This window comes from Bison bison, unplaced genomic scaffold (genome assembly GCF_000754665.1).
Source record: "Bison bison bison isolate TAMUID 2011002044 unplaced genomic scaffold, Bison_UMD1.0 scf7180017864530, whole genome shotgun sequence".
NCBI classification, from domain to species: Eukaryota; Metazoa; Chordata; class Mammalia; order Artiodactyla; family Bovidae; genus Bison; species Bison bison.
In genome coordinates this window covers 7693935-7712845 of record NW_011495080.1, presented here as the reverse complement: position 1 = coordinate 7712845, position 18911 = coordinate 7693935, and the positions used below count along the sequence as shown (strand labels likewise).

Here is an 18911-nt window from a genome sequence, read left to right as displayed (position 1 = left end):
CCTGACGGGGCATGCAGTAAGTAACCTCACCAACGTGCAGACCTGTCACCCCATCAGACCGCTCATCCCTGGCTCCCCAGGTTGCCTTAGTCGTTGCTGGTTCACAGCTTTTCTCCTCGCATAACATACTTTAGAAAGGTATCAAAGAAAATGACTTCAAATATTTAGATTTTCAGGCATCATAAAATGGGTGTGACTGGATACAGGGACTCTTCCAGGTCAGGGCTTGGGTAACTGTTCCCCTCTTGGAGCCTGGGAAACCCCATGCTGGAAGCATGCATCCGAGAGCGGCAGGGCAGCACCTCTGATGGTCGTAGAAATAAGATTATTGTAGATTGTGATTAAAAAAAAACTGTGGGGAATGAGCAGTCGCTGAGGCGACCTGTAAACAAAGCTCCTATTTCCATATAAACAATTCTCAAAAACCAGCTTTCTTCTTCAGAATACCACATAGTTGAAGCCTTTTCAACTTTTTGGCTTTCCGTGAAGTCTCAGGTCAGAGTGTTAAATATTTTTATCATTAATAAGTGATAGCTGAACACTGTTGAATTGTCTGGTAGTATTATCTGATACAAGTTTCTCAGAAAAATATGCAAAGTTATGGGTCTTAGGCACTAAATAATCATTTGTTTTACCATCTCTAATAAATAGTTATGATGGACCCTAAAATTAAAATCTACCTTGTAAAATGTAAAGAGTAGCCTTAGTAGTAATTCCAGGTCAAGGGTCCACTTTGCCTCTGAATTCATGTTACAGGTACTGTGGAATGACTGGCTGTTGATATCAGATCTGAAGTACATTTTAGCGTAGAGATTGATCTTGACTTTTAAAGGGGCTGTATGGAAGCTCTGATTCTGTCCAGCTTTTTTGCTCAACCTCAATTCCATCCCCAAATTTTTTTATAAAGGAAGTAAAAAAATTGAAATGTATAATATCTTGGACTAAGTCAGACAAAGAAGGCTGGAAATTAAAAACATCCACAGCTGAGCAACTAGGAAAGTGGGGAAAATCAGCAATTTTGCTCTTATTATTTTGAACAAATGTCAAAGAATATTTACATGGGGAAATACAAAGTTAGGTAAGAAAAGCAGGCGATAAAACTGTAATACAGTATGATCTTGACTATCTGGTTAAAGTGTTTAAGATTATTAGGAAAGTAACTCGAAGTTTTAAAATTTTCTTCTATACTTAATGAAATTTTTATGAGTTTCTACATGCATTTTATTATCAGAGAAAAATAACTTTTTAAACACACATAATTTAAAAAGCAAAGCAAGTTAGCAAGAGGGGAGAGTTTTCTATTTAATGAGACTTTTTTGTCCATTGGACTTCTCAGACTTCTTCCAGAATCCTTATAGTGTTAAAGAAGTCTTCCCCAGAAGAACGATTATGTCAGTTGCTTTACTTGTTTGTTGACTTTCTCAGGTGGACATGACACTGTTGAGTTTGGTACATGTTGCTCTGCCCGCAGTCATGGCACGTTTGCCCTCAGCAGTCCACAGCCCTTTGCCCTTCAAGATGACTGCCGTAGTTACGGCAGAGTCTGCAGCTATAGTGAAGCTGAATCCACTGGCTTAGGCAGTGTCTGACCCAGAACTTCGTCCACCTCTGATAAGCTAAGTGACGCCACCTTCTCTCCTCCAGGCCCACTTTTGATATTCCCTCAGTACCTTTGCAAAGTGGTACCTGATACTTTCCCAGGAGAGGTGCTGAATTTATCTAGTATTTCGTCACTTGCTCTCCCCCAGCACCCGATATTTTAACATCTCTGAAGTTTGGATGGTAAACTATAATCTTATGATTACAATTGTCAGGAACTTTTTTTTTGGCCACACCACGTGGCTTGGGGATCTTAGTTCTCTGACCAGGGGAACCACCAGGGAATTCACAGGAACTTTTCTTTTTTATTGGCACATAAAACAGTAATAATACATTTTATAGTTTGTATCATCACAGAATCAGTAAAAATGAATATTTATGTATATAGTAAAGAAAAGAAAAATGAGATACAAACTGTTAGAATAGCGTGTAAAGAGATGGCTAATATCTTTCTGTTCTACAAAGTGTTTGCTTTGCAGTGAAGGAAGATTTATTTATTAAATTTTGAATCAAGGAGTTTGGGCTTATAATGATAATTTAAACTTTTAAGTGTTAATTTAGTGTTGCCTACATATACATGAGGCAAAAGGAAGGGGTGAACTTTGCAAGATACCAGTCAACCATTACTCTGTATTTGGAATCATGGATGTAAATCAAGTTGTTATTATTTAATATATTTTTATGAATATTTTTTTGTTTTATATTGGAGTATAATTGATTTACAATGTTGTGTTAATTTCAGGTGTACAGCAAAATGATTTAGTTACACATATACCTATTCTTTTTTAGATTCTTTTCTCATATATGTTACTATAGAGTATTGAACAGTTGTTATTTAATATTAATTGAATTAAAAAAACCAGGTTTCTGACTCCTCATATTATCATCCATGCTTGGCCATAAAAGGGCAGTTTCAGATGGTCCTCCTTGTGTAAGAGAAAAGAGAAAAAGAAAACCTTGTGATCCACAACCAAAATGGCTTTTGCATTGTGACTTTGTATCAGAGCTCCCACTATGACTTGCAAGCACTCTGTTGATACTGATAAAAAAGAGACTGGGAAGGAGTGCCGTCTGTCCTCAAACACCCATTTGCTAGGTTTAAAGAAAAGCCTCACTCTAGCTGTATAAGTATGAAAGACTTGGCATTTCTCTAGCTATTTACTATTATCATTTAAAAATTGCTCTGGTTCTCTCAGTAACACTGGAATCCCTTGTTTGCTGGGAGGCTCTCAAACATGGAGTCAGGGAGCCATCCTAGGAAGGGTTGGAAGTTGGTTTGTCTTGCTGCAGCACTGTTCTTCGCCTCACACATCCCCCTCCTGTTCCTGTACCCACAGCGAAGCTGCCGCCCATGCTGTCGCCACCCTGGCCGAGGCCACCTTGCAAGGGGGGGGACAGATCGTCCTGTCTGGGGAAACCGCAGCAGCTGTCGGAGCACTTACTGGAGTCCAAGATGCTAATGGTAAGACAGCATGAATATTTTATCGAACTTCTTCCCTGTTTCCACCGAAACCTTCATGACATGACTGACAGCAAGCCCTTCAGAATGAAGATGAACTTTGAGTTTATATTGGTAGGCAGTTGATACCTAGAAAAATTCTAGGAGCCTCTGATTGCTTTCCCTAGTAGGAGACTTTGGGTTTCCTGTGGGGGAGGAAGGAGTCAAAATAGTGGCTACCTAACTGAATGGCTTATTTGAGAAGTAACTGTTTGCTGTGACAGGACTTGCTGAGAAGGATTTAAAATTTTTCTGTGAGGTACATTTTATCCTTTTTCTCCCATGGTGTAGAGGAGTGTCCTTTAGTAGAGCAGAGACTCTCTTGTGGGCGAGTGCATTGGGGTAACAAAGAGTGTTCTGACCATCTTGAGAAAGGTAGCACCATCTCATATCAAGGTCAGCCAGCAGGCTGTGATAAAGGCGCTTTTCTGGTTGATGCTATGCATTCTGCTTCTTGTTCAGTGTGGCCTCACCAAAGACCTCTGGACTGAGCCAATAACATGCCACTACTCTGCCCTTCTTTCCCAGCTCTTTGATTTTCTGGATATTGGTGCTATCCTGAATAAACAAAAGAGATAAAGTTCATAGAAATACGTTGACAGGGATTTCCAGCTCCAGTGCAGCTCTCTGAATCCATTTCAGCAGGCTTTGGGAGTCAGTTATCAAAACTGGGCTGCCTGGGAAAGTGCCTCAGAAGTCTGGTCAACAGGAGGACCAGCCTTGCTCTGTGAGACTCTGTGCAACTGTTTATTGAGCGTTTAAAATGTACATATAATGTTTAAGTAGGACAAATTAACTACTCTATGGTTTTTGGAGATCTGTAGTTTAAAGTCCTAGAAAGAGGATAATAATAACATACTTTTATTTAGGCAGACAATTCCTTAGTGGCATGAGTGGCTAAAAGAAAAGCCCTTGGCACTTTTTGAAGGATAGATTCCTAAGAACAGAATAATATGTTAGTGGAAAAGTCTTTGAAGAAAGACAAAATGCTGCATCATTCTTCAAAAGTGGGGAGAAGAAAGCACTTCGGTCTTCCAGAGAACAATAGGAAATGTAAAGAACCGTGTGGCTTCTGAGCATCATTTTCTTCATACAGACAAACAAACAAACATATTACAGTGACAGCCTGCTTTTTCTGTAGGGCTAGGGGCTTTTGTGAACTAACCCAAATAGAGATAGAGTTGATCTTGACCAGAGCACTGCAAAGTAAAGGGCATCTTACAGCCATGTATATTCAGGATGAAATGAACCATAGTTTGAATTAAGGAAATCCTCCCTCTTTAGCTAGAATCCTACTCTTGTTTTCTTTTCTTTTTCTGTTCCATATCTGAGTCCTCATGTACCTTAAATGGAGAAGGATGGGATATCTGATTATGTCACATTCTGAATTGCAATTACTGTTACTCACTATGCGTGCATGCATGCTAAGTCACGTCCAACTCTTTGTGACCCTATGGACTATATCTCACCAGGCTCCTCTGTCCATGGGATTCTCCAGACAAGAATACTGGAGTGGGTTGCCATTTCCTCTAGGGGATCTTCCTGACCCAGGGATCAAACCCACATCACTTACATCTCCTGCATTGTCAGGCGAGCTCTTTACCACTAGTACCACCTGGGAACTATCCCTTTTCACTATGAAACTGCTGAAAATACTTCCCAGTGTGGATTTGATGGGAGACTTTGTTATCCCTTCTAATGGTCTTGACCTGTCTGAGCAAGAAGAGACTGCTTTGTAGTTCTGTCTCCTCCCTAGGCTCACCTTTTCAGATAGAGGAGTTAATAGGTAAGTGTAAGAACTCTCTGGGTCTCCCGCGAAGTAGATATGTCTACTCAGCCATCAAATCAGACCATTGAGTTGTGCCACATCCTACTAATATTAGACAAAGGCTCACATCATGCCATCTATACCTTGGCAATTCAGAAGATGAATCAAATGTTGGATATGACCCAAGTAATTCTGACACACCTTCTTCTGTCTTCTAACATTTTTACCCAGAGTGCTGTAGGATTTACTCTGGGACTCGGAACCAAATTATTCTCATTTAACCAACTAATTTGTCTGTCTGGACTTTTAAGGGTTCTTTTTTCATCATTATTTCAGATTGTGTCATGTTGGCATTGTTTGTCACTTCTGTGATGACAAGGTTATGGTATCTGCCAGTAGACCCAATTTATTATCAAGAATTGTTATCAGGAAGAACCAGATGATAGCAGAACAAGTTGCTATTTGGTAACAGACATAACTGGGGAGAAAAAAAATACATCCCAAATTCCAGAGCATGACTTAAATAAAAATCCTACTAGCAGATGACTCTTATAAGAACAGTGTGGATATTGGCCTGTTCAGGCCTGAAGCAAGAATTTCAGCGTCTTCTAGGATGGAACCACCAGGGATGGAGGACCACTGCGTATGAAACTTGCTAGAGCACAGTAACCAGCGCGAGACAGCCAGAGCAGTGTAGGTCAGTGGCATCAAGGCAGACCTGACAAAGACCTTGTACCTGAAGCCTTCTCCTTTTTTCTGGATCCTGTCCCACCCCAACACTAAAGGGACTACTCAAGCACTAGCATTACTCTCTTTCATTTGTGTTCTCTCATTTTAAATAGTTATAAATGAGTCTTTTGTCTTTTATGATGGTGTTTCATGATTTGGTGCAGTTAAAAGGTTTTCACAGGTGCCTTTCTCTTCAAAATGTGTAAGGCTGGGAAAGGGCTCTGGTTGAGTTCTTTCCTTGCCTTTTTCTTTTCTTTCTTTTTAACAGTTATCCCTTGCTTTACCCCCACAGCGCACCTTAAGAGGTTGTACAATTTTGAATTGCCCATTGGTTTCCTTTCTCTCTACCATCCTCTGTACCCTAGAACCCCCTTTGCTAATAATAATGGACTTCAGGACCACTTCAGATCTTTTATCTTCCTCCCTGTTTCAACAACAACAACAAAATGACAAAAATCTAGATGGGGGAAAAAACAAAACAAATAACTGAAGTTCATGGTTAATCAATAATGGTAATGGGAATCATCTGCTTCAACTATTGTCCATCAAGCTTCTTACCAGAGTTGCTTAGAAAGGATCAGTGTTTTCTAAAATGGTTGGCACTTTTCTAATAATATCACAGGAAAAAAGGGGAGCATAGCATTTTCTTGCGGGGGGTGGGGGGGTTTATTTGGTCCTGATTATAAAGCTCATCTATGATCACGCTACACAGAATGTTTTTTGAGGGTTTGTTTTGGTTTTGTTTTTGTTGAGTTTTTTAAAATATAGCCTCCCCCACCCCATTCATAACTTTTTTAATCTAATTAGGATCATGTTGTACTATTTTATAACTTGTTTTGAAATATCTTAACCACTTTCATCTGGCTAAATGTTTTTTGAAAAGATCACTTTAATACTTGCTAATATATCATCATATTATCCATCATAATAATCAGTCCCCTATTGTCAATAATTTAGGTTATTGGTAATTTTTTACAACATGAATAATAGTGTTCATCTTGGTACAAAATCTTGCCCACACCTATGAATCTTTGCTCTCTACATAGCTTATCCTTCCTAATACTTCCAACAGAACTGTTTAGAACCCACTTAGTTACTCCTCACCAACATTAGATATTAGCATAATTTACTTTGTATGTGTATACCTATTTGGTAGGCAATAAGTTGAATTTTATTTAATTTGCATTTTTTTAATATTAGTGAAAGATATTTTTACTCTTTTCTCCATGTTTTTATCTACACATATATATTTTAGTATTTGTCTATTTGTGTTCTTCACCCATTTTTCTACTGAGGTCTTTAATATATAAAGAGTTTCTCCAAATCAGTAGGAGAAAGATATAATCCCTTTATTGTGTGTGTTGCAAGCTTTTCCCAGTTTATTTTTATTTCACTTCTGTTACTTTTAGTTTTGTTTCCTTGTTTCTCTTTGACCCAAATCAGATCAATATCTAAGTACATTCCAGTTCTATGGATTCAATTTTTATTTTAAATACTATAAAATATCTTGAATTTATTTTGGTGTATGGCATTATGTAAGAATGTGAATCCTAGCTCCCTGACCAGGGAGCAAACCTGGGCCCAGCAGTGAACGCTCAGGGTCCTAACCTCTGGACCACCAGAGGTGGGTGCTGTTTAGAATGAGGGGAGCTTGTTTAGGGAGACAGAGATCATGGTCAGGAGGAAGTAAACTCAGGTGAAGAGTTGTTTCCTCAGAATCCTCTGCCCAAGCCCTCCTGCTGCCCTTCAGTATGTGCCCGGGCTCTTTCAGTCTCCCCACCTGTCTCCAGGGAAACAGAGACCAAGGTGGTACGGTTGGGGAATGTGGGAAAGAGCTTGGGGGGGTGTACATTTCTGCCTGGAGCAAGTTGACTGGCCCACTGCTTCCCCTCCTGCTCACTGCAGCCTTCCCTTTGGCTCTGCGTCCAGCCCTTGATTTCATTCCCCAAAGTGTTCATAAAATACATCTCTACTATCCGGCACCCAGAGACTGTCCCCTGCCTGTGCTGTCCTTCCTGAGACAGCTGCCTTCCCCATGCCCTGAAGTGGGGCATGGAGAAGTAGGCTGGAGGGCTGGTCTTCTGAACACTGAAGCTGGTTGTTACAAGGCATTTACATTACACACAGAGGAGCAGCCCTTCTCATTTCTCTTCAGTACCACATGCCCCTCTTTGTTCTGGCCTGGCCCTGGCAACAGCCTTGCTAATGTTGACTCTTGCCCCAGATTCATCAACATAGTTTCCTACAACCTGAAGACCCCGCTCAGTCTTGCTGCACTATAAACAAATGTACATTCTACTATCCATTCCAACTGCCAGATCACACTAAATCAGTTTTCAAATTCTTTGAGGAAAAAACCTTGATCTTCCTTTCACATTGACCATGTCATCACTTTTTCACCTCCTTGTTTTTCTTTAACCTTTTTAAAAACTTTTAAAAATATGCATGTGTTTTCCCAGTTGAATTTAATCTCAACCGTGATCACCGGAATACTTTTTTTTTTAATTGGCATTTTTAGCAAAGGGGATAAAAGAGTAGATGGATGAGGACAGTAACATAGAGTTCAGATAAGGGAGAGCAGGACTTTTGAGTGGGGTCCTTGCATGAGAGATTAGAACACACATTCCTATCCAGCAGGTCATCCTGTACTTACTATAAAGAGATCAGCCCAGCTGGACCTGCAGCAGGCAACATGTGTGTGTTAACTTTCTGTAGAAACCTGCTTTATGTGTATTATAGAAACCTTTAGGGTATTCTTAACTTGGATCTGTGGATCACGAAAAATTCTGCACAAAAGTTTTAGATTTATCTGGAATCTGCAGCTTTGGTCAGAAGTGCAAGTAGATCAGAGAGAGCTCCCATTTCCCCACCCCCCACCGAGATGAAGAACCTCTACCATAGAAACTGTGGCTAGGGTCACGGAGGGTATCTGGTGTGGCATGGAGAATGAAAGGAAGGGCGGGGAGGTGGGAGGACCTTCAGGTCTAGATGGGTCCTCTGAAAGCTGTACCACTGCCGAGCTCTGTGCTCTCAGGCAAGTTCCTTAAGCCTTAGCTATATAGTTAGGAGGATAATACTACCATGAGGTAGTCGGGAGCATTAAATAAACAAAGAGATTCCTGTGAAGTACTTAGCATAGTGCTTGGCACATAGATCCATCATTCATAAATGTGAAATTATTATTAGCTGCCAGCATCAGTTTCTTCTCAAGCATCCCCCCAAATACATTAAGTGGTACAGAGCGCACAGTACTGTTCAGTAGACCCAGCTTTCCTGTCTGTAGGACAGGTCCCAGTGCTTACCTTACACAGTTGAAGGATTTATGGTCCAGAGTTGAATACTGTAAAAATGGGAATATATGGGAGTATTTTTATAACCTTGAGTGAAGGAAATTGAAGGTGACGTTGTTTAATGGCTCCTGCAATCGGTTATATCACCTTCCTTGGTCCAGGGCTGCTGTTCTCTTCCAGCAGCATTTCAGCTTCCATCACAAAGGGTGACTTTTTTTCTCACTTTTTCTGTATTATCACCACCACCATCATCCATTATTATTTGCAGCGTGTCCTTTTGTTCCAGCTCATCTTTAAGAGTAAGAGATAAAGTGCCAGTGCTCATCTTGATAAACTATAGAATACATCTCACCTTCTCCCTTTTCCTATGGTCCTCGTTTTCTGGACCCATTAATATATGGACTTATTCCCAGAAGAGTCAGTGAAGATGTAAGTATTAATTAACTTAGGGAATATGTCAATGTTGCAGCCTCCAAAAGATGCGGATATGCTATTCTTGTGTGCACTAAATCACTCCTTGCCTCAATATTTTAAACTTTAAATAAGTAAACTGTATTAAGTAAAGTTTTACTGTAAATGTGCATATTCAGTCACCATAAAGCGTGATAATAGCTTTAAAATAACTGTTGTTACTTTGACACTGTGAGACTGTCTGTACCTTTAATGAAAAAGTGGGGAGTTCAGTGCCTCCTAGATTGGAAGCAGTGAGCCCCTGAGCCCCAGGGTTGTGTGTGTGAGGAGAGAGCCTCAGGCTGCAAGCCCCCTGAGAGCAGGAGCTGTGGGTTTTCAGGCCACCATCCTGTAAAGTAAATGGCCCTCTTTTCCACTGACAGGGAGACCTGAGGGGAAGCTAAGATGTTAGGATGGTGTCAGTCAGACCAAGCCAAGGCATTACCTGTTCTGTGAGAAAAAGTACAGGAAGATTCATCTGTCATACAGCTCTTTTCCCCTTCAGAATCACAAGTCTTTCTTTAAATGGAGGGGGTGTGGGACATACTCAGAGACCCGGGACGATCACTTCTTAGGACAGATAAGGAGAGCTCTGAGCTGTGGCTCAGAAAGAACGGTGAGGCTGAGCCCATGAACTGGGGCTGCCTGGGAAGCTGGTGCCACACCGGGGAATGCGGCAGCCAGGGCAGAGCTCAGAGTGGGACCCTGCGCAGTGTCCTCCAAGGGCCACCCTGAGAAACACTGTCTGCAGAGAGGGGCTTCCCCATTTAAGTCAGCTAACATTTCTCTGTCTAGTCAAGGCTATGGTTTTTCCAGTGGTCATGTATGGATGTGAGAGTTGGACTGTGAAGAAAGCTGAGCACTGAAGAATTGATGCTTTTGAACTGTGGTGTTGGAGAAGATTCTTTGAGTCCCTTGGACTGCAAGGAGGTCCAACCAGTCCATCCTAAAGGAGATCAGTCCTGGGTGTTCTTTGGAAGGACTAATGCTAAAGCTGAAACTCTAATACTTTGGGCCACCTCATGCGAAGAGTTGACTCATTGGAAAAGACTCTGATGCTGGGAGGGATTGGGGGCAGGAGGAGAAGGGGACAACAGAGGATGAGATGGCTGGATGGCATCACCAACTCGATGGACGTGAGTCTGAGTGAACTCCGGGAGTTGGTGATGGACAGGGAGGCCTGGCATGCTGCGATTCATGGGGTCGCAAAGAATCAGACACAACTGAGTGACTGAACTGAACGTTTCTCCTAAGATGATTCATCTTCATTCTGGGAAACATGTTGGTAGATGTTATACTGGGAGAATAACTATTTCAGTTTCACTCCTTATTTGCCTTTTGACAGTGTGCATTAAACATTATTATTTAGGGCCTTCATCTTTTTCTTTTCTTCCTACCTTCTTTCCTTTTCTTTTTTTTTTTTAATCAACACTCCTACTACTAGCCCTACCACTGCCACCTTGCAGTTGACTAAGTAAGTACTCTACACTGACCTCCCTTCACCCAGGAAGGTGGGTAGAACAGAGCTTATAGCTTGTTTTGTAGAGGCAGCTACACTAGGACTCGCCCAGGGTCACTCAGCTGCTGAACGGTGAAACCAAACCCAGATCTCCAGGACTCTGTACTGCCTCTGTGGGCTCCTTTTGCCCCACTTCACTCCATTTTGCCTATCCACTCAACCAAGAAACTAAAGACGGTATAAAACAGATGAAAATCATCATCTTTACTGTATCTGATCAAACTGTTACTTGGTATGGCTCACGTTTTTCAGGCTTGTTTTGAGGAATGGTCATAGCCATGTGTTGCTCACTTTAGAAATCAGTGTCATGATGAGTCTTAACAGAAGCAAACAAGTAAATGGAGTCAAAATCCAAGATCTAACGTTATATCCTGGGAATTCCCTGGCGATCCAGTGGTTAGGACTCGACCTGTCATTGCCAGTGCCCAGACTGAATCCCTGGTCAGGGAACTAAGATCCCTCAAGCTGCATGGTGCAGCCAAAAATTTGTTAAAATAAAGTGCCCCGTACGGTAGCTACTAGCTATATGTGGCTGTTTGAATTTAAATGGAAGTTGAATAAAATTAAAAATTCAGTTATTCAGTCACACTAGCCACAAAGTGCTCAGTTAGCCATATGTGACCTGAGATACTAGTTTTTTTTATTTAATTTTAATTTATTCACATTCAAGTTTAAATCGCCACATGCAACTAGTGACTACTAAAGGACACAGATACGCAGCATCCCCACCACTGCTGGACAGTGCTGCTCTGAAGACCGCGGCAAAAGCACTGTGGCCTTCTGGCAGGTTGTGCCACCCTGCACAGGGGAGGGCGGCAGAAGTGCATCACAAGCCTCCTCCAGCGACCTTCTCAGCTCAGAGACAGCAGAGCTTTGCTAAAAAAAACCTGCCACGTGACTCCAGTAATCCGCAGCCAGTAAACAGCTGGGCAGAGGGTAGCAAGAAGAGCTGGCCTATTTTTGTGCACTGCAGAGTCCTGAGCAGGAAAATCTGAGACAGGAAGCAGTGGCGACACCTAGACTCACTTTCTGGTCCCTGTATTCACAACCAAGGCCACTTGCCCATTTCCACTCGGATGATCCACAAGTGCAAATTCCTCTTCTCAGCTGCAGCCGTCTTCAACACAGGTATGCTAATGGACTTATCATGGCCCCCAAAAGGATGAAATATCCAGAGCCTTGTGGGTTACAGTCTGAAAGAAGCCATTAGCATTGGATGAATTCCAGATTTCACAATGAAACGTGGCTGCTTCTGAGAAATGGGAACGTGGAGATGTGTGATGGCGCTCTTGATTCTAGAATCCAAAGAGGGTTACAGTTCTCTGTCTCATGTATGTTACTCATCCAGCCCTTTCGTACCATAGAGGTTTGTCCTCCTTCCCCACCCGCTTCATTATGATCTGAGGTCCAAAATGCCTTCCAGAATAGCTCTCAGAGGGAAGTAGCAGTTTTTTTGACACCCTGATCTCCACCCCCTCCATTCCCCCAAGATATACATTGATGGCACTAATTTGGGGGGCATTGTGAGCATACAATAACTGTTTACTACTACTACTATTACTGTTATTAAACACTCACATTGAATGGGAAGGGATTTAGTCTTCAGAGGGTTCACTCATAACATCTCTGGGATGCATTCTTAGGATCTGGTACAGTGAGCTGGAAGAAGGAAGTGAATCTCACACTGAGAATCCTTGCTTCAGAAAGCCTCTGGCACTAATAGACAAAGATTGTATCCCTGAGGCATGCTGGGGCAGACAAAACTGAGACCCAGTTCTCCAGAAGTACCAAGTCTTTTCTGTCACTCATCAGACATTGCCTATACAGCTCAAGGAGTTTTTAGTTTTGGTGTTCTTTGGTACCTTTGTCTCCTGCAAAGATGCTGACCTGTGGATACATTCTGAAGGAGCAGAACTGCCTCTTGAAAGTGTCACTGTGGGGAATTCCCTGCTGGTCCAGTGGTTAGCACTCAGTGCTCTCACTGCCGAGGGCCTGGGTTCAATCCCTGGTCAGGGAACTAAAATCCCACAAGCTACATGGCACAACCAAAGAAAAAGAAAGTATCATTGTGATGTTTAGAGTCCTCTTTGTCCTTGCAGAGTCTGCAAGTTCAAAGGGGATGTGTCATCTCCTCTACACCATCATAAACTGGAGTGGCCTCAGGCATTCATCATTTTACACAAGGAATTGCTACTAATTGAGGCCCTTCAGAGAAAGGTAGGGCCTTTACAATGAAATGACCCCTATACATTGGTCTTGATTCTTAGTACTCATCTGAGCCATGGCCAGGTCCTTCAGATGCTTTGAGGTGTTTTTCACATTGAAAGCTGAATGTCTTCAGAGTTGGCTCCTTGGGACCCCAGAGGGAATTAGCACACGTGTGAAGCCAGGTTGGTCTGTGTCTGGTATTCTCAGCTTGGGGAAATTTGACAAGTTAGGGGCGTTCTGGGCAGAGGACTCTCAGGTCAGGGCTTCAGGGCAGAGATTGCCGAGAAGGTACCCGCCATCTGGCAGACAGACACCACTGACCACGGCATCCTCTCCACCTCCAGCGTCCTCAAGGCCAAGTTACATGTTTCGTTATCTCATTCTCCTTCCCTTTAGGTCCCCAGATCTTTCTGAGTCTTTGTATTCGAAAGACAGATTCTGGTCTTAGATGATTCCAGCTCCTTGTAACCAAGACAGAATCTTGGTGCCTGTCATTGCAGGTAATATTCTGTAAAGGGTTTTTTTTTTTTTTGCATACCAAATCTAGAGCCATAATTGGACAAGTTTAATTGGAATCATTACTATTCAATATGTGGATGAAAAAGCAGTTTTAATTAAGCATGTAAGAGGGGGATTAATCACTGTTCACACAAGAACTAGATTATCATAACAGGAGAAATTCTTATAGAGTAAAGTTTTTAAGGTTCTTGGTTAAATGTACTTTTCTCTTTTTATTTGTGCTTGCATTAAGATTTTGAAGGAATGTCAGCACACTGTTTCTAACTCTGATAGCCTGCACATCACAGCCACTATGGTTTTGGGGCCCTTCTGGCTCTCAGATTACCTGTGTAAATACAGGGATTCACTTCTCAGCTCTACCATTTGCTTAATAAAGAGCGAATGTGCAGAACCTAGCAGCAGCAGCAGCAGCCTAGCAGAGCAGTAATCTGAACAGGATAAACATGCTTCCTCTTTGTGTGATGCTCTTTTCCCATCCTCCTGCCAAGAGCAGGATATCAAATGAAAGGAAGGTTGTGGTTGGAGTCAGTAAAGTGAATGTCTAAGTGGCACCTGCTTCATTCACCAGATCTGCTTTCCCGGGGCCTCCCACTGTACATCTGCTCCTGACAAAGCCTCTTTTCTCCTCCTGTTGGTCAGAGTTGAGAGCAAAGGCCCAGCGAGGAGACATACTGGTTTTGCTTTGTCAGCACGATTGCCTGTGACATTATAATTATACCAAATCTTCATTATTAGAAAGGCCCCAATTTAGAGGTTTTCAGAGCCTAAATGGGGTTTTCAAAAGTAAAATTGATAGAAACATCTTTTCTGTTGTAAAGCTAGCAAATGGATCTGAGAATCATTGAAGGGGTCTCAATATGGAAGCTGAGACACTGCTGTGAGCGAGACTACAAAGACCTGCTATCAGATTGGCTCACCAAGGCGGCCAGCAGTTCTCTGACTGTGCCCAACCCAGCCTCCCCTGCTGCTTGTAGTGCCCTAATGTATAGCTCCACTGCAGTACTCTCCAGTGCTGGCAGAGTTTCTCACCTGGGCACCCAGGAGGCAGGATATGTTAAAATAAGTTGATGGGGTCGGGCAGTAAAGAAAAAAGCTATAATGTAAATAAGGGAAATGCCAGGAAAATATATTTTAGGTGAATGCAGAGTGTCTAATTTCAGATTGAGTTTCCATCTAAACAAAAGTAACTCTTAGCATGTTCTGCAGTGTGTATGCAGTTGAAGCACGCTTAAGGTGTGGAGTTGGCTCACTGAAAGCTCTGGGAAGGTTTTAGAGCCTTGCTCTAGCCCTTTATAAACTGAAATTAATTAAAATCAAATAAGATTAAAGACTCAGCTCCTCAATTACACTAGCCACGTGTCAGGTGCTCACAGGTATACTGTGCCCTGCTTCACAGTGAGTTCTCATGGACAGGACTGTTGTAGAGATTGGTCTGAACCTCCTGAAGTGTCTTGACTGCTTAAGTGAGCCTTGGACTTATGGAAAAAACCTGAACAAACTTTTTGGCCACCCCAATATTTCAGCCTTGCTGGAAAGAGAAAAGGAAATTTGCCTGATTATTTTTGGATCAGCTTCCAATGGTGTTCCTTAACAATGATCTTTGTCTTTTCACCTTAAAATTATTTTTCCTCCAAGAATCTTGTGTCCTTTCCTCAGCCCCTCCAACTTCTCACAAAATAGTAATAATAGTGATACTAAAAATGTATTGCAACTATGAGAAAAGACTTTAATGTTTGGAATGTCTTATAGCTGACCTGCTCCCTGGCCTTCCCTTCCTTCAGCTTTCACAGCCCCACTGTTTGCCTGAAGAATTCTTTTCTCATTAAACAGAGCTTCTCATTGACAAGAGGGCATGTGAACACTTGGGGGCCAAGAGTGTGTATATGGATTGTTCATTTTGTGTACAATGTGGAGTGTGGACAATATTCCTGGGGGTTGAGCACTGAGCTGGTGGCATCTTCCATTTTCAGCAAGTCTGGGGAGTAAGGGCAGACCTTTAAGCTTGTTTCTTCCATATGTCCGTCTCTGTTAGCTACTACATGGTGGCTTTGACTCCTGGGAGAAAACCTTTATGATGTGTATGTATGTTAGTCGCTCAGTCGTGTCTGACTCTTTGCGACTCCATGGCCTGTAGCCCACCAGGCTCCTCTGTCCATGGAATTCTCCAGACAAGAGTACTGGAGTGGATTGCTATTCCCTTCTCCAGGGGATCTTCCCAACCCAGGGATCGAACCCAGGTCTCCTGTATTGTGGGCAGATTCTTCACCGTGTCAGCCACCCATACTACCTCAAATTTAGACAATATCTCTTTTCTCAAGAACTTAAATTATTTAAATATAATGTTACTTATCCTCATAGCAGCCCTATGAAACAGAAATGGCCCTGTTGGTTTTATAAATGTAAATATAGTCAATTCTTAGTTGCCATACACCGAATATCTGTCATGCAAATCACTCATGGCACATTTTAAATCCTTGGACAGTGTCTCTAAGCAAGCCAGGGTAAAGCCTGAACCATCTCCTGTACCCCCTGCCCAGCTGCTGCATACTTAAGAAATACAAATTAGTTTTCATGTTAGCTTAAAGAAGACATGATTAGAAAATAAGTCTGTGACAAGAAAAGCACATCATGAAATCAGAGTTTAGCGGGGGCACTGTGGAGGAAATGACCCATCTTTCCTTTGGTTCAACTAAGAGGTGACTATAACGATCTACCTTTATTTCATGAGCATCATTAGCACTCAGTGTGCTGGCACGTTTCCCAAAGGAATTTGTAAACCCCATGGGTAGATGTCAAAGACACCTCTGTACCCCAGGCACAGGTGTGCATGGGAAGCAGACTTCCTGCTGCTGCCCTTTCTGGTAGCCCTTTTTGCCCAATGCTTTTGAAAAGTTCTGTGTCATTGTCAGGTCTCTGTATAGCAAATTGCCTGTTGCGAATGGATGCTGAACAGGCCACAGGGGCTTCATCTTTGTGGAAAGAAGGAAGTGGCTGGAGGGTAGACTTAAGAGGCTACCCTTCCAGGCACTGCAGCCTGCATGGGTGGTGGCATTTCTTTATTCTACAGTCCTCATCACCTGGTCACCTAATGGTTTTGAGCCACCAGGGAAGCCCAAAAACACTGGAGTGGGTAGCTTATCTCTTCTCCAGGGGATCTTCCTAACCCAGAAATTGAACCGGGGTCTCCTGCATTGCAGGCGGATTCCTTACTAGGTGAGCTATCAGGGAAGCCCCAGTGGCTTTAGTAACCATTAATGATATTATGTAGATCCATTATTTCACTAGAAGTTTCAAACTAGTGATTTCTCTAGTGTTATCATTCCTCTGCCTTTATTAGCTGGAATTCTTTTATAAAGAACTTGTCCCCATTAACAGCTTGGTTATGCTAACTACAGTCCAGAGGAAAGATGGAATAATACTCAATTTAAATGAAGTTTATAAGATAGATTTCTTTCTTTGTGATTGTCAGACCCCTTAACTGTTTATTTCCACCTCTAATCTACTGTCTTTAGGTGTCTGACTGTGTCTAAAGCAAATTTTGCTGAGGCACTCAGTCATGTCTGACTCTGCGACCCCATGGACTATAGCCCACCAGGCTCCTTTGTTCATGAAATTCTCCAGGCAGGAATACTGAAGTAGGTAGCCATTCCCTTCTCCAGGGGATCTTCCTGACCGAGGGATCAAGCCTGGGTCTCCTGCAAGTGGATTCTTTACCATCTGAGCCATCAGGGAAACCCCTAAATGATGCTCTAAGATTGGGCTAAGTGAGGCATTGAAAAATCAGGAGAGCACCTTCGGCAGATTTTTGCCTCAGTCTGTCCTTGTTCAGATGGAGGAGGCAAGGGCTGGGTGGTAGGCACAGAGGGTGGGAGTCCTTACACTAGTCTCTCTCCTTTTGTGCCTATTTGAAATTTTCCGTAATAAAAATTTTGAACATAATAACAGAAAAATAAATCTCCATTCTTAACTCTAGATAAGAAGACCTATTGGTCTCCTGATTGGTCCATTTCTACACCAGACTATTGCAAACTCTTGGTAAACAGCTTGGTAACTTTCTCCTAAGGTTTCTGTCAGGTGGGCTACATTTAATGTTTAAAAATACCAACTCTTTGCGTATTGTTCACACCTTGTCTGCTACACAGACCTTGGAGATGTGGAGTGTTTCCCCACCCCTCCCAGTGATCTCTGGAGCTTTACTGGATTGCTCCCGCCCTTCTCCGTACATCTCTGGTCAGACATCCTCCTGAGTACCTACATGTCCTGCAAGCTTTCAACACTTTTCTCTCCTGCCATTTTTGGTTTAAAGCCCTCTTGGTCAGAACAGCATGGATCGGAGTCAGTTTGTTCAGTCTTCCATTGGGATTTCAGTCTCCAGGATGTAGCCCATGGTGATTCTGAACACTAAAGGACAAAACCCTGATTTCGTTCGTGTTCCTGGGGACTCTAGTAATTTCAAGAGGGAATGGTAAAATTATATCTACAAATTATGTTTTGAAATACATTCACTAATAAAGTAAAAGTGAATTCACTCTTAACGTTTGGCTTGTGGGATGCAGGCAAGACAATTTTCTTGTGGTCTGCAAAATCAAGATTAAGGACACAGTGAAACTGCCCTACCCAGAAAAGGCCACTGCTATGGAAGTTATTCCAGAAAGTGGTTTTTCCAAGAGCAGGTTGAGATTGTCTGGTCAGAGGAGAGAAATCTTGGGTGCTGAGAAGTGCCTGTTACACCAAGGTACCTCTGAGTCTGCTATTGGCTTCATGAGAATATTCAGTACTTGCCAGATGTAATACATATTTTAATCCATAAATCCCTCAAATGCCCTCAAAAGCCATGGACTTTAAAAACACGGAAAAGGAAGATTAAATGTCCCAGGAGCAGCTAATATAGCAGAAACAGAACCACTGAGAGAGAAGTGCTTTTTCTATTTCTCCCTTGTCTTACTATTATGAGGGTTACCTGGCTCTCCTTTTCATTTGATATCATTGTTCTTTTCATGACCTTCATTTTCTTGCCCTCATCTGTCCTCTTTCCATGTGGTCCTTGTTTGTGTTTCTCGGCATCTTTATCTGCCTGCTGCCTGCCTACTAGCTTCTTTACCTGGTTTTCCATCATGTTCTCCCATCTCTATGCCAGGACACACCATGCCTATTTTTCTTCATATAATAGTGGCTTTCCTTAGATGTCAGGCACTGATGTAACTTTTTTCCAGGCCTGGAGATAAGATTTTTTAAAAGGACTTCCCTCCTTCCTGTCCTCCCTAAGGACACTTATAGATATTTTTGATGGCTCTTTAAAAACTGCAGAAGTAACTTAGGTAATAACAATAG

General features: G+C 42.3%; 1 protein-coding gene across 4 annotated transcripts in view; it reads left to right on the top strand.

Moving 5' to 3' along the window:
• Positions 1-18911, top strand: part of NRF1 (nuclear respiratory factor 1) — a 103441-nt gene that overhangs the window by 70199 nt on the left and 14331 nt on the right. For 3 of the 4 annotated variants that reach the window (XM_010831686.1, XM_010831683.1, XM_010831684.1), the window contains one exon: positions 2937-3061. In XM_010831686.1, the coding sequence (XP_010829988.1) occupies positions 2937-3061 (125 nt within the window). Of the gene's footprint in view, positions 1-2936; positions 3062-13457; positions 13562-18911 lie in introns of all 4 variants that reach the window. The other variant, XM_010831685.1, reaches the window with a different exon arrangement.